This window comes from Pseudopodoces humilis, chromosome 12 (assembly GCF_049639895.1).
Source record: "Pseudopodoces humilis isolate 2021_Gansu_Grassland_sample_001 chromosome 12, ASM4963989v1, whole genome shotgun sequence".
NCBI lineage: Eukaryota > Metazoa > Chordata > Aves > Passeriformes > Paridae > Pseudopodoces > Pseudopodoces humilis.
The window spans coordinates 19561196-19575249 of NC_142211.1; the positions used below are offsets into that span (position 1 = coordinate 19561196).

General features: G+C 44.8%; 1 protein-coding gene across 1 annotated transcript in view; it reads right to left on the bottom strand.

Annotated features, from left to right (window-relative positions):
- Positions 1 to 13464, bottom strand: part of LOC148183472 (uncharacterized) — a 95906-nt gene extending 82442 nt beyond the window's left edge. The window contains exons 1-2 of the mRNA XM_088061493.1: positions 12430 to 13464; positions 9129 to 9220 (exon numbers count right to left, since the gene is read on the bottom strand). Of these exons, the coding sequence (XP_087917619.1) occupies positions 9129 to 9220; positions 12430 to 13464 (1127 nt within the window). The remainder of the gene's footprint in view (positions 1 to 9128; positions 9221 to 12429) is intronic.
- Positions 13465 to 14054: the final 590 nt, after the last annotated feature.

Sequence of the window (14054 nt, forward strand, 5' to 3'; positions counted from 1 at the left end):
GCTTCTTGTATCAGCATCACAGTGGCTGCAACTGCCCACAGGCATGAAGGCCACCCGGCACTCACGTTGTCAAGTTGTTTGGAAAAGCAGCCTACCAGCCTTTTCCAGCTTCACAAAGGTTGGGTCAGTACTCCCAGTGCTAGGTGTAGTGTTTCATGCACAAACAGATGAAAATCTTCAGATAAAGCAGGTAATCCTAACGCCACAGCCATTGCCAATGCCTCCTTTAGTTTGAGGAAGGCCTCCTTCTGTGGTTTGCTCCAGGTAAATGGCTGCGTCTTCTGGGCTTCATACAGGGGTTTTAGTCCATAGTCTATGATCTACAGGTGGCACCACTCTGTCATCCTAAGGAAATCTTGCAGTTCATGTAGGTTCTGGGGTTCTGAAATAGCACAAATAGCTTGAATACGATTAGTACCCAGCTTTCGTTGCCCTTGTGAGATTTCACATCTCAGGTAAATCACAGTTTGTCAGGCAATTTGTGCCTTCTCTTTAGACACCTTATATCCACTCATTCCCAGATGATTTAAAATTTTAGTTGTTACCTTTATGCAGGTTGTTTTCTCTTCTGTAGTTGTCAGTATATCATCAACATACTGTAACAGCAGGTATTGCTCTCTCGGTACTTGCCCATTCTCAGCTCCTTCGCCAGCTGGCTTCCAAATAGGGTTGGACTGTTCTTGTATCCTTGTGGAAGTCATGTCCAGGTGAGCTGAGTTTTCCTTCCATTTTCTGGATTTTCCCATTCAAAGGCAAACGGTTTTCTACTTTCTTTGTCAAGGGGTATGCAGAAAAAGGCATCTTTTAAATCAGTTACAGTAAACCATTTATATTTCTCTTTTACGGATGTTAACAATGTGTGAGGATTAGCTACCGCTGGGTAAATATCTTTAATTATTCCATTTATTGCTCTCAAATCCTGTACTAGTCTGTATTGGTCAACACAGAAATTTGGGCTCTAGTGTTAACTACAGAAGTAATAGGCGCATGTTTGGGACCCACTGTTGCTGTGATCAGTACGTCTCCAGTTTTGTTATTTCTAGTGAGCATTTTAAATACAACCAACCTCTGCCTCTCTGCTCACCCATGAGAGGCAGAGTTACCAGTTTCCCTGATTCTAAAGTTGTTTGGGCTCTACTCCCAGAAGCTGAGAAGGAGACTGCTTTGGCTCACAGCCTAGAGCCTATGGAGGTGTGCTGGGTTATACAATGGGGCATTCGATACAATGATCTTGGGACAGTGCCAATGAGAAACTACTTTACTCAACTTTTAAGTGATAAGCCATCCAATACATTCCTGGGCACCCCTTTCTTTATCTCTAGTGACCACCCATACTGGCGGTTAGAGATTTGTTTTCCCTTTTCTGGGTTTTTGTTAAGAGAACCAATGTATCTAACACCCTTTGCTTTCTCTGACTTTTCTTCTGGGATTTTTACAGGTCCATAATTGCTACTGTAATTAATTAGCTCTTTTGCAACTTTGCTCCATGTCTAAATTTTATGGTTTCTAGCAGGAGACCGCAGTTGTGAACCTGTTGGCTGAGAGGGGGTGGTGAAGGGAGTAAACCCAGGATCAGTGGAACCAGGTCGATCAGTCGAGTTCTCAAGAAATCTATCTAGTTTACCCACAGAGGTTGTAGCTGCTATGTTTTTTTTTGGAGGAAAATTGCTGTAGGTTTAAGTGATTCTTGAAGGCCTTGAATTAAAGGGGTCATAATTTCAGTTTTCACAGGTAACATTGGTGATTCATAACCAGCAATTAATTTTATTTTGTGTATCATTTGCAAGCAGACAGCATTGTGAATATTTTCTAGTAGCTGGTCAGGGGTACTCACTATAGCAATGGAGACCCCCTTTCCAAGGGATTAAACCCCTCTGCCCAATAAGCTGCGTGCTGAGTTAGGGACCATGGGTTATGTCTGTCTCCTGCTGTTAAGAAGACTCCATGTCCCCAGTGGCTTCCTGTTCTCTCAATCGAATTTGATCACCTCCAGTGAGAGATACTCGGAATATGTATTCTGTCTCTGACTCGTGATGGAGACGCCTGTACTCCCTTTTTCTTTTTTTTTTTTTTTTTTAGTGGTTATATGTGGATCAGGATCCTTAACATTGATATAATCATATTCTGTTTTAATTAGAGGTTTCAAACTAGGACAGCAGTGTTCCCCACAATTTTTATCCAAGTTAGCTCCTTTTGAGGGTAAATTTGATTAATGAGAGGGATTTCCCGCTCTTCTGTTTCTTTTAGCGAGTCAGCATTTTTTAAATTTTTATCATGGAGGGCTGCTCACAACAGATTGATCTTACTCCTTTCTTCATTTAATTGTTTTTGCAAAATTTCAACTAGGTTTTGGAGGGAGTCTATTATAGTTCTTTCCTCACTTCTTCGCTTAAAGTGAGTTTCTATAGCTGCTGTAAGACAAGCTCCCAAAACTGAGCAGAGTACAGTTTTATTTTTGCCCAGTTTAAATTTTGTTTCATGTTGTAAAGAACATACTCTATCAATCACATTTTCCAAATTAAACCAATTATTAAGCACCAACTTTTCCCCTCCTGGAGAAGGTCTGGCATTGTGTTTTGTTAACAGATCATAACATGCATAAAATGCAGCTTTAACTTCTGCACTGCCGTTTTCAGTCATTTTTTTACAAAGGGAAAAACCACTACAGGGAGGTATAAACTTAAATTATACACACACACACACATAACTTTTTGCTTCCCTGTATGGGTAAAAAGACCAAATCTGCTTGGGAGGCACTCCTTCAGTTTAAAATCCTGGTTGCCTCTTTGCTACACCAAGCAGTCAAAATTCATACACACATCAACAAAAACAGTCCCGCCCTTTTGCACTAAGAGATCTTTTGTGAAATTCTGCAGACAGAGCTCTTAAGTGAGTGTGGGGTGCTTTTCACCTCGGCGTGTGCAGTTTGTGGGAAATCCGAGTCGCCCCCCTTGCTTTCTAGACACCGCTCACTCTTTTGGGAGTGTCAGGCTAGGTGCGGCTGGAGTGAGACGTCTTTCCCCTAATACAGACTGCACAAGAAACCTGCAGCCCCTTCTGTCTTCAGAAATCCTGTCTCTGACGCCAATTTAAATGTCATGATTTGCTAACACGAGTGGGAGTCGTTTGATCTCAGAGTGCAAAAAGGACACAAGGGATTTCAGTTTAAATTACAACAACAATAATGTACCTTTATTTTAGTGACAACAAGGGTTATGCGATAGAGGAGAGGAAGAGAGAGAGGGAGAGATAAAGAAAACAAAGTAAAGAGAGAGAAGAGGAGGTTATAGCTACCAAGAGAAGAGATGGGGTCGCTGGGGTCTTTTTCTGTGGGAGATCTCACCGAAATTAGCTTAGTCTTATGTAATTCTTCCCCAAAGTTACCTTGTTTCCAATGTGCTAATAAAGCACCCCAAAGGAGAAGTAGCCGGTATGGGAGCATTGCAGCCCAAAACCCTTCTCCATGTTACAACTACAATACACCACAAATGCCGAACCTGTGATGCTTTCACAGTCGTCTGATGGACGGTGCCTAGGCAATACCGACAGGAATTCCTTTAGCCCAACCACACGCAGCTTTCGCCACGTCTAACTGGCAGGCACCCAAACCAATTAAAGCACCTTACCTTTCTCTCCCGGGGACGTTGTGAGCAGCGGAGACGGTCGGAGCCGGATGGGCTCCCCGAGAATCCCTCGGTGCCAGCTGGAGCATGATCGGGTCGCGAGTTCACTCAGCAGCACTCACAAGGTCCCATCTGGGGTCACCAAAATGTTAGCGTTCAGGAACACACATAATCACAGAATGATTATATGAAGGTGCTTTATTGAAGAGCTCTGGGTGTCAGGGGTACACATACCCAAATCTGACCCATCTTGGTTTTGAACTGAACATGGTTTATACTCTATTATTATACAACTTACTTATTAATTATTAAACATACATTGTTCTATTGTATGCATTGTTTTTACCCAAGCATGGATTTCTCGTGATCCCCCCTAGCCCCCTAACATTGTTCCTCATGTTCTTTAAACAATAATTGTATCTAATCATATCTAACAACTGTATCATTTATCATATACTGACTACACAGGTACAGTTTCATATGATCTTTAGCAAGCACAGGGCCTAACATTTCCCAGGGCCTACTTTTACCCGGGCTTGGCAAACCTAACTTTCTTTCTAAGTCCCCGAATTTTCTAAGATTTTAAGACCTTTTACTATCAGGCAGATGAATGGGGATAAAATTTATCATCACAGTCACCCCAGGATATTCCACCCTTTATCTCCATATCATCAACTTGCTGCCAAAATTAACGTGTTTTAACTCTGCACACACATACATATTCAAGTAAAAACTTCCCCCCTGTTCCACCCAAAAAAGTGTAAGCAATATCTATCATGCCCCTGTCACGTCTCACGCCAAGACACTGAATCCAGGCCCCAGGCTGCAGAGCTGCAGGATTCTTCACTCTCTCATTTTACTCACTCACAACTTCATCTTTCACTTGCTCATACTTTCAACACTTGTCCTGATGGGACAGTTGTGGTTGGTTTCTTTTTCCCCCTTGGACTGAGATTGATGAGAGAGAGGCAGTTTTCTCCTGTTCGGACTTGGTTGTTTATTCTTCTTTTATCTACATTACATGTATACAGGGTACAAGGAGCTATGTGCACTAAGATTGAAAGGTGCAAAATGTCTAACAAAGAACTTCTTCAAGGTATTTTATATGTCTATTCAACCAATTAACAAATGCCAAGTGAATTATTTTTCTTAGTGACCCAATGACCTTAGTGACCTGTGTGCTGCACTGCAGCATTCTCTATCCAATCACTTATTACTACCCAAAAACCTCTAGAAGAAGATGAAGAAGGAAAAAGAAGGAAAAGAGACAACACCCTAATTCCTCCATCTTGCCTCTTAATTTCTAAACTAGCTTAAACTATCTCACCCAGTTGTTACCGCTGAAGATCAATAGATCACGCGGACACAGGTCGAGGTGTGGTGGAAAGAAAGAGCAGAGTTTATTTTTCCTCCCAGGATTTATAGGCTTCCTACCATGGCCAGGGATTGGATGGTCAGGATAACACTTTCTCACTGCACTGGCCATGAGAGATGCCCATCACAAGACGTGTAACAGAAAGAATGTATACATATCTATGTTTATAGTTACTGTCCTGTGAAAGTCCTTAGAAAACTATGTTAGCAAGCTCAGAAGCTGAGTTTTCAGGGCGACATCTCACCCTTTTTGGTTTAACAAAAAGAAAAGAAAAAAGAAAAATGAACAAAGAAACTAGCAACATTATAAACAATCAAAAAAATAAATAATAGAAAAATACAATACTCCATACAATCAGAAGGCTATAATTTCAGGGTGATATCTCACCCTTTCGTTATTACAAAAAAAAACGAACAAACAAAAAACCAGAAAAACAACAGAAACCCCAAAAAATAAATTAAACAAATGTCCAACATCAACACCTGCTTATGGATGGCTCTCAATTTGGTCACCGAGGAAGAATCCATGGCCAAATTGAAAGGTGCCTGGGAAAACTTATGAAATGCTACGACAGCAGTCTGTAATTCTATCAATTGGGCTGATCCAGCCTCATGACTCTCCAAAAAAAACCTAAAAAAAAACCAGCGACATCAATGGAAAGATTAATGTAATAACTTGAGGAGCAGAAACTGCTCGCAGAACCTCCTCCAGCATCTACTGTGCCTCTAGGGTTAGTGTCAGAGGTGACTTTAAAATCAGAGTCCTCCTTTAAGAGACCAAACAAGGGAGACAGTTCTGTCGTGGTCAGTCCCATATAGGGACACAACCATGTGAAAGTCCATTAATATTTGGACATCATTCATGTAGTGTCTGCACTGAATGCAAAAAAATATAAAATAATTGCACCTCCAAATGCAGGACTTTTTGTCCCAAAATCATTTTGACCCTCAAATAATTTCAGGGAGGTTGTAGAGACGAGCAGCAGGAAACTGCTCGCAAACTCCAGAGAGGGCTAGAGCCCCATATCATCGGCAAATGCCGGCAAATTTTCACAAGCCTTATGGCAAAATCTCCATTGATATCTCTGTGTGGGCTCAGCATTAATGATAGCTGGCACCAGAAAGGCAAATTTCGGTCTGTCATTGGGATGCAAAGGAATCGCAAAGAACAATCCTTCAGATCCACAATGAGGACTAGCCAATCAGCAGGAAGCATGGCAGATGAAGGCATGCTAGCCTGCAACATCCCCATGCTTTCCATCATAGCAGTAACTTTTTGGAGGTATTGTAGTAACCTACATTTCCCAGACTTCTTCTTGATACAGAAAATTATAGCAACCCCCATTTCCCAGACTTCTTGATACAGAAAACAGGAATGTCCCAGGGACTGGTTGAAACTCCAGATCACTGTGATCCAACTGTTCTTGCATCAAGTCACGGAGGATGACTAGTCTATCATGAGAGAAGACAACAGAAAATGCTAAACAAAGAGTCAGTCTCAAGTTCTTCTTTGCAAAGAATGTGTCAGCATTGAGTCACCAAGGATGGACCGGGTGCATCAGCAAACCTGACAATTGCGATGTCCATGCCAGTGTCAAAACCCACGGAAGCTAGTCTCTGACAGCATCTCACCAAGGATGGACCGGGTGCAGACCCGTTCAGGATGATCCCTGGCTGTCAGAACAGCAGTCCATGAACCCAGGGAGGTCCAGGGAACCCGAAGCCACCATCTCCCCGCAGCTGGTTCTCAGCTCTGCAAACATAAAACTCAAAAGGCACAACGTGAGCAAATCCAGGTCCCGCAGGGATGGGAACAGGAGGCAGGAGTGTGGAACCCATGGCAGAAATGCACCCCAGGAATTCCAAATCAACGTCCTCTAGGTGAACAATGGTGCCCTGAGGAGTGATATTCAACCACGCCACAAGAAGAGCCCTCATGGCCTCACCCACCGGACCAAAGCATTTGGAAGCACATGGAATGCCTGATACGCTCAGCTGCACAGTCATTTTACAAGAGGACAAGGTCCACAGGCCAGCCAAAGAGGCTCCAGCAGCCTGGGACCTCTGGCCCGTCAAGGCCACCAGCTTCGCCCCCGCGGCAGCACCACCGGAGCCAGTGGTAAACAGCTCAGGACCTTGGTCTGCCACAGCCACAGGAGGCGACGGGGGAGGGCCGGCTCCAGCCGCAGGCTCGGGCGATGCCTGGGAACCCGAGGCGGGGGGGGTTGGAGGCAGTTCAGCACAGCCCGCTCCCGGCGCGGGGGGGGGCAGCGCTCAGAACCGCCCCTAACAGCATTTCTCCAGGAGCGAAAGGTCCAAGAAGCGGTGCCGGCCGCTCCTCCGCTGGAAAAGCGTGCACGGCCACCGGCGCGGAGCCCGGGCCCTGCCCGTCCCCCACCGCGGGGCAAGGCACGGCCCAGCCGCAGCAGGGACACGGCACCGACCCTGAGGTATCCCCCAGGGCCGGCGCCGCCCCCCGTTCAAGCACCCCCCCACCGGTCTGTGCCGGGAGGGCACACGGGGGAGGCGACCCCGCCCCGGGCTTCCACCGCCGGGGCGCCGGCCGAGGCAGGGCTACACCCCCTGGGTCCGCGGCGCCCCTGACAGCCTGCTGGCAGGGATCCAACCCCGCCCCGGGCCTACACTGCCAGGGGGCCGGCCGAGGCGGCCCCGATCTGTAATATCTTTTTCTTTGCCTCCTTTGGGCTGAATTCTCTGTGGATATAACTTTTCCTTAGTCTCTCAGCCTCCTTTGGGCTGAATTCCTCTGGGATCCTCCCTCATGGGGAGTTCCACTTATCTCAGTCCTTATGATTCGAAGAAAACTCCCGAGCTCGTTAGAATCTTGTTTCTTGTGTTTATTGAAGGATCCTTACAAAACTTAACAGGTCTCTCCAGGCTGGTTACAAGGTTAATCTTTGCTATTTGGCACATGTTATAGATACATTTTATGTTATTGGCTTTTCGCAAATATTAAGATGAATGTTATGTGTATAAGAATGAGAAATTTTGTTGTATTAATATAGTTTTCTTTATTTCTGTTATTGATGAAATTTAGAAATAGTAGTATAATACATATATGTTAGGTTATGGCATAGTATTAAAATAAAAACTGTCTTTGTTTGTATAACCCAAAGACTGAGGAAAAAAATAGCTAGAGAACTCCTGCATTTGTAAACTATCTTATCCAGATGAAGACAGCAGTGACCAGAGCTCTGGGGAAGGAATTTATTGTGTTCCTGGTATCAGAGAATGTAAATCTCAATGGCGCCAAGAAGACTGATCTATTGGGAAGGGGGCAAGAGAAAACTAAACAGAAGAACACCAAAGATCCTAAGAAGAATGTATGAATATGTATGAGAATTTATGGATATGTAGTAGGGTTCTGTTTTTAAGGGACAATCCTTTGTTAGTAAGGTGTGCTCTCTTAGCTGAATGCAGAGACACCCGGCCGTATCTGTATACTTTACTTTATTTTTCTCTCCTAATTGTTTTTCATTAAACTTTTAAATTCTATAAAAATTATGTGAACCTCGTTTTTCACAGCACATTTCTTTCTTCTGATGGTACAAACAAGGCCTTGTGGCTCACTTCGTGTTTGATGCACAAAATGGCCTCGAACTATGCAGTTCTTTTATCTTTATACCTATTTTTACCCAATTAACAGTAGACACGTATATTATTTTTCTTAATGACCCAATGACCCATCACCTCTGTGATGCACTGCAGCATTTTCTATCCAATCACTTACTATTACCCAAAAACCTCTAGGAAAAGAACATGAAGAAGAAAGAAGAAGGGACAAGGGACAACACCCTAAATCCTCCATCTTGTCTCCTGTTCTCTAAACTAACTTTTTCACCCAGTGATTAAAAAAAACTTTCTACCTATACACTTACACTTTTAGCTTTTTCTATCTAACTTTAACATTTGATTTCATGTATCATCATGAAAACATGCTCATGAATTTCATGTTATACGAAATTCAGTGTTTTTCTAGATCTTATAACTAAGTATCAGAAACAAGGGCACACACTCTGTATTCCAGACTCCAACACGATCAACCCGCCGGGGGCCCCGGCGATCCCAGGGGAGCCGACCTCGGGACCCAACCTCAGAACACCACCGCACCTTCGCCAGACCCCGAGCAGCCGGAGCAGCCGGGGCTCATAACCGACCAGCAGAGACTCGATCAGGGAATCGCCTAAAGCGTCCCAAGCTGACTGCGAAAAAATTGCTTCAACCACAGGGAAAAACCCCTCTATTCTGCCATACTCACACAATCGCTGAAAGTCAGCATACGAAACATCAATCCCTCTTTGATCAGACAATGCATGCCATATCTCCATAACCAGGCCCTCCGTAAGAGAAAGCCCAAAACCATCCATAGCCACAGGCTAGACAGTACCCTGTAACACACGTGCAAGACACGGCGAGGTCACCAGATGTTACCGCTGAAGATGAATAGATCACGCGGACACAGGTCGAGGTGTGGTGGAAAGAAAGAGCAGTTTATTTTTCCTCCCAGGATTTATAGGCTTCCTACCATGGCCAGGGATTGGATGGTCAGGATAACACTTTCTCACTGCACTGGCCATGAGAAATGCCCATCACAAGACGTGTAACAGAAAGAATGTACACATATCTATGTTTACAGTTACTGTCCTGGGAAAGTCCTTAGAAAACTATGTTAGCAAGCTCAGAAGCTGAGTTTTCAGGGCGACACCCAGTGACTTAAGAAAACTCTCTAATTTACACATTTACATTTTCACTTTCTCTACTTACCTTTAACAGTTGTCTCCATGGTGTTATTTGAAATTCAGTGCTTTCTTGGGTGTCAGAGTTAGGCATCACAGATAAAGGTATATATCTTGCATCTCTGACCCCAACAAACACACATTTCTTTTTATTTCATGTTTGAGTGGTTTAATGTACAGACAATGGTAACTTTTCACTTAATGATTAGATCTTTTTGAGGTCCGTATTGTGTTGTTCTCTCTCTCTGCATTATCTACTATGTGCAACCTGGTTCTTGAGCAAAGACTGCTTCACTAATGGGTTTGTTTGTAGTCGAGGCAGAACTGACCCAAAATGTTTTCTTTAACAGATGTCTGGCATGTACTACTGGGACTTTGTTTTTATCTACTACATGTAAAGACTTAGACTGGGTAGGACTTGCTCGGTTGGTGGAACTTTTGGTGTTGACTAACTAGGTGGCTTTTGCTAGATGTTACTCTTAGTTTTTAAAAGATCCCCCACCCAGTGCTTTTAAGGTGGTTTTTAACAGTCTATTGTACTTCTCTACTTTACTTGTAGCTGGTGCATGGTAGGGGATATGGTACACTTACTCAGTGCCATGTTCCCTAGCCCAGGTGTTTATTAGGTTGTTCTTGAAATGAGTCTTTTTGTCAGACTCAATCTTTTTAGGGGTACTATGTTTCTAAAGGACTTGCTTTTCAAGTCCCAGGATGGTGTTATGGGCTGTAGCATGAGACAGAGTGTAGGTTTCTAACTATCCCATGGTGGCTTCTACTGTGAGCACGTAGTGCTTGCCTTGGCGGGTTTGAGGCAGTGTGATGTAGTCAATCTGCCAGGCCTCCCCATATTTGGACTATTTCCCACTGTACTAGAGGGGCTTAATCTTGGCTTGTTTGATTGCAGCACATGTCTCACAGTCATGGATAACTTGAGAAACCCTGCCTATGGTTAGATTTACTTCTCGGTCCCCTGCCCGCTTATAGGTGGCATCTCTGCCTTGATGGCTTGAGGCATCATGAGCTTATCAAGATAGGAACAACTTTCCTTTATGTTCTCAATCTAAAATTATTTTTGATACTTTTATCTTTGCAGCTTGATGTACTTGCTTATTATTTTGGTGTTCTTCATTAACTTTATTCTTGGGGACATGGGCATTTACGTGGAGGACTTTCACCAGGAGTCTCTTTACCTTGGTAGCAATATCTTTTCATTCTTTAGCAGCTCAAATTGTTTTTCTTCTGCGCTGCCAATTAGCCTCTTTTCACTTCTCCAGCCATCCCCACAGAGCATTGGCTACCTCTCTCTTTTAGAAATATCTAAAGCTAGTTGAACAGCTTTGAGTTCTGCAAGTTGGCTTGATTCACTTTCTTTTTCAGTGGCCTCTGCGACTTGTCATGTGTGGCTTTATACGGCTGCTTTCTACTTCCAGTTCATCCCTACAATGCAACAGGAACTATCAGCGAAAAGAGCGTATCGTGTTTCCTCTGCTGGCAGTTGGTTATATTGTGGAGCTTCTTCAGTCCATGTCACTTGTTCTTCATCTGTGAGACTAAAATTTTCACTTTCAGGTCAATTTGTAATTATTTTTAAAATTTTAGGGTGATTCAGTTTATCAGTACAGGTGCGGTGTGTGATAAGAGCAATCTACTTGATCCATGTGGCACTGGTGGCATGGCGGGTGGAGGGAACTTTTCTTTTGAACATCTATTTTAGCACCAGTAGTTGGAGTGCCAGGAAGAGTTGTGCTTTTACACTACTTCTGAGGTGGTTTGGACTTTTTCATAGGCTGCTAAAATTTCTTTTTCTGTTGGGGTGCAGATGGCTTCAAACTCTCTGTAGTTTTGATTCTAAAATCTTAATGGTTGGCTTTGAGTTTCACTAGGCACTTTTTTCCAAAGGCTCCAGGACAGACTATGGCTTTTAGCAGCAGAGTAGAGCACGTTCTTTACATTTGGTCCTATCCTGACTGGGCCAAGGGCTACCACATGAATGATCTCTTGTTTGATCTGGGCAAAGGCTTGTTGCTGCTTAGGGCCTTATTGGAAATTGCCGCGGCAACAGAAAGGCCGGAGCGCCGCGACTTCTCTAGAGAAGCAGCCCTGAAAAGGGCTGGGCTGAAGCGCGTGTGAGTGACTTCGGGCAGGCGAGTGATTTCAGCTCGGCTCAGCGGCGGCAGGCAGGCGACACGGGAAGCAGGGACGAGAAAGCTGGTCCAGCGTTCCACTAAGCACAAACCTTTATTCAGGCAGAGCTTTGGCAAAGGGAGCCAGCAACAGCTAATCTCCCAAACAGGGGAAAACCCAGGATATTTATAGGGGAGGAGAGGGGCAGGGGGGAGCCCGAGATACATGTATCGGGGTGGGACAGCAGGGGGGAACACCAATGGGGCACAACAGTTTAACATATCTAACTCAAAGATCCCTGAGAGCGATACATTGTCTCTCTCTTACAGAGAAGTATCTTGTCTCCAGGGGAGAGCCAGGATCTCAGGCTCGGCAGGCTCCTCTGCACCCACAACTCCCCCTTCTTTACTTATTAAAAAGGCATCCCCTAGAGAGTTAGCTAATAGCTTCTTAAAACATGAAAACATACTTAGGAAGATAATAACAATTAGGAAAACCGAAAAAATGTTTTTGAAGAGGGAGGCAACCCATCTCTTGAGTCCCCAGCTCACAAAAAGGTCTTCAAGCCACTGGGGGTCTTTTTCAGTCTGGAGTTCTTGGACTGCATGTTGGAGTCTCTGGATGCGGGCGTGGATGCTTTCACTGGGGCTGGAGAGGTTAAAGCAGCACAAACTGTCCGATTCCTCGCAGCCGTGTCCATGGGCTAGGAGTAGGAAGTCTATGGCAGCTCGGTTTTGTAGCGTGGCATGCCTAACAGTCTCTTCATCTGTCAGGAGGTCACTCAGGACAGAGGAGGTCCGGTTGGCCTGCTTACCAAGCCAACACTCCAGGTGAGAAGGCTCACCAAGGACTTTAGCAGCAGCCGCCCACGGCAAAAATGCCGACATCACCACCCTCTTCGTGTAGGACCGATCTTTAATTTGGCTATCGCAATTTTCATCTAATTGGGTGAGATCTTTCTTTTGGAGGGCCAATTCATTCTTTTTCAGCCAATCATGTATTAGAGTTGAATTTGGAGTGAGGATGGTAAGCTGTCCAAGCGTGCAAGGACCTCTCCGGAGTCGGGAAGGGATTCCTGCCCACACTCTATCCCCACAGATTAAGAACACTCCCCGGGGCAGCACTCTGGGATAGTGAGAGGAGGCGGATCGTGTGCTGCTGGTGTAATTGCACCATTTGGACTGATTGTAAATTTTACTGTTGGGAATCACATTTTTCCTTGATTTAATTGCCCTTTGGTATTTTGAGGCAGGCCATGTATTGGCTACTGGGTGATAATTAAAATTTATGCAATAGGTAGCTTTGGAGGATCCCAAAAGCTCCAATTCCTGGGGTTCCTCTGGTGCATGGGGCAAGATCTTTGTCCACTCATCCCAAATGTCTACCGGGTTGGGTTCTTTCCCTGTGAAAGGATATTCATGGGGCTTTAAAGGAATCCCTACCAGGCAGGATAACAGAGGGTTGGTGGCGCTGCCCATGGACAAGCACATGTGGTCTTGTTGGAGCGTCTTTGCGAGGGTGATCCACACGTTCTCCTGGGGCTGTGCTACTAGCCAGGCATCCACAGCTGATGTTTTCAGGAGCATCCAGATAATCAGGAACATCAGGAACTCAAGGATGGTTTTGCTCTCCATTTTCTATAACAGGACATAAAAGATTAGCTCTGATTTTTGGAGGGGGGGGGGGGGCTATTTTCTTTTTTCCTTTTCTCTCCCGTCTTCCCCCTCTTTAAAAAAAAAAAAAAAAACAAACAATTATAAGCAAGGTTATTCTGTGTATTGGGGACACATGACCTGACACCAGCAGCAGCACAGAAGTGCATTTTGGTGTAAACTGGCAATTTGGGCTAGGCAACGAGGGCAAGAAGGGGAAGGGGGAGGGAGTTAAGAAGACCTGTGTACTGTCACGGTGTCAGGCGTGACGTTGGCAGTCGTCTCGTTGCGGCCCTGGTAGCAGGACGGTTTGGCCTCTGTCTGGTTGTTGGTCTGGTGGCAGGTCGGTTCAGTGGACTCCGACGACGTCTCCATTTCCAGGCTGCAGTGGGCTGCTGTTTTTCAGGACCTGTGTGAGTCTCAGGAGACTTTGAAAGTTCTGAGTCTGGTGCAGGGTTTGTAGGGCCTAAATAAGGTTTTACATTTTTCCCTGGGAGCCACTTAGGTCCTGATGGTGTGGACAC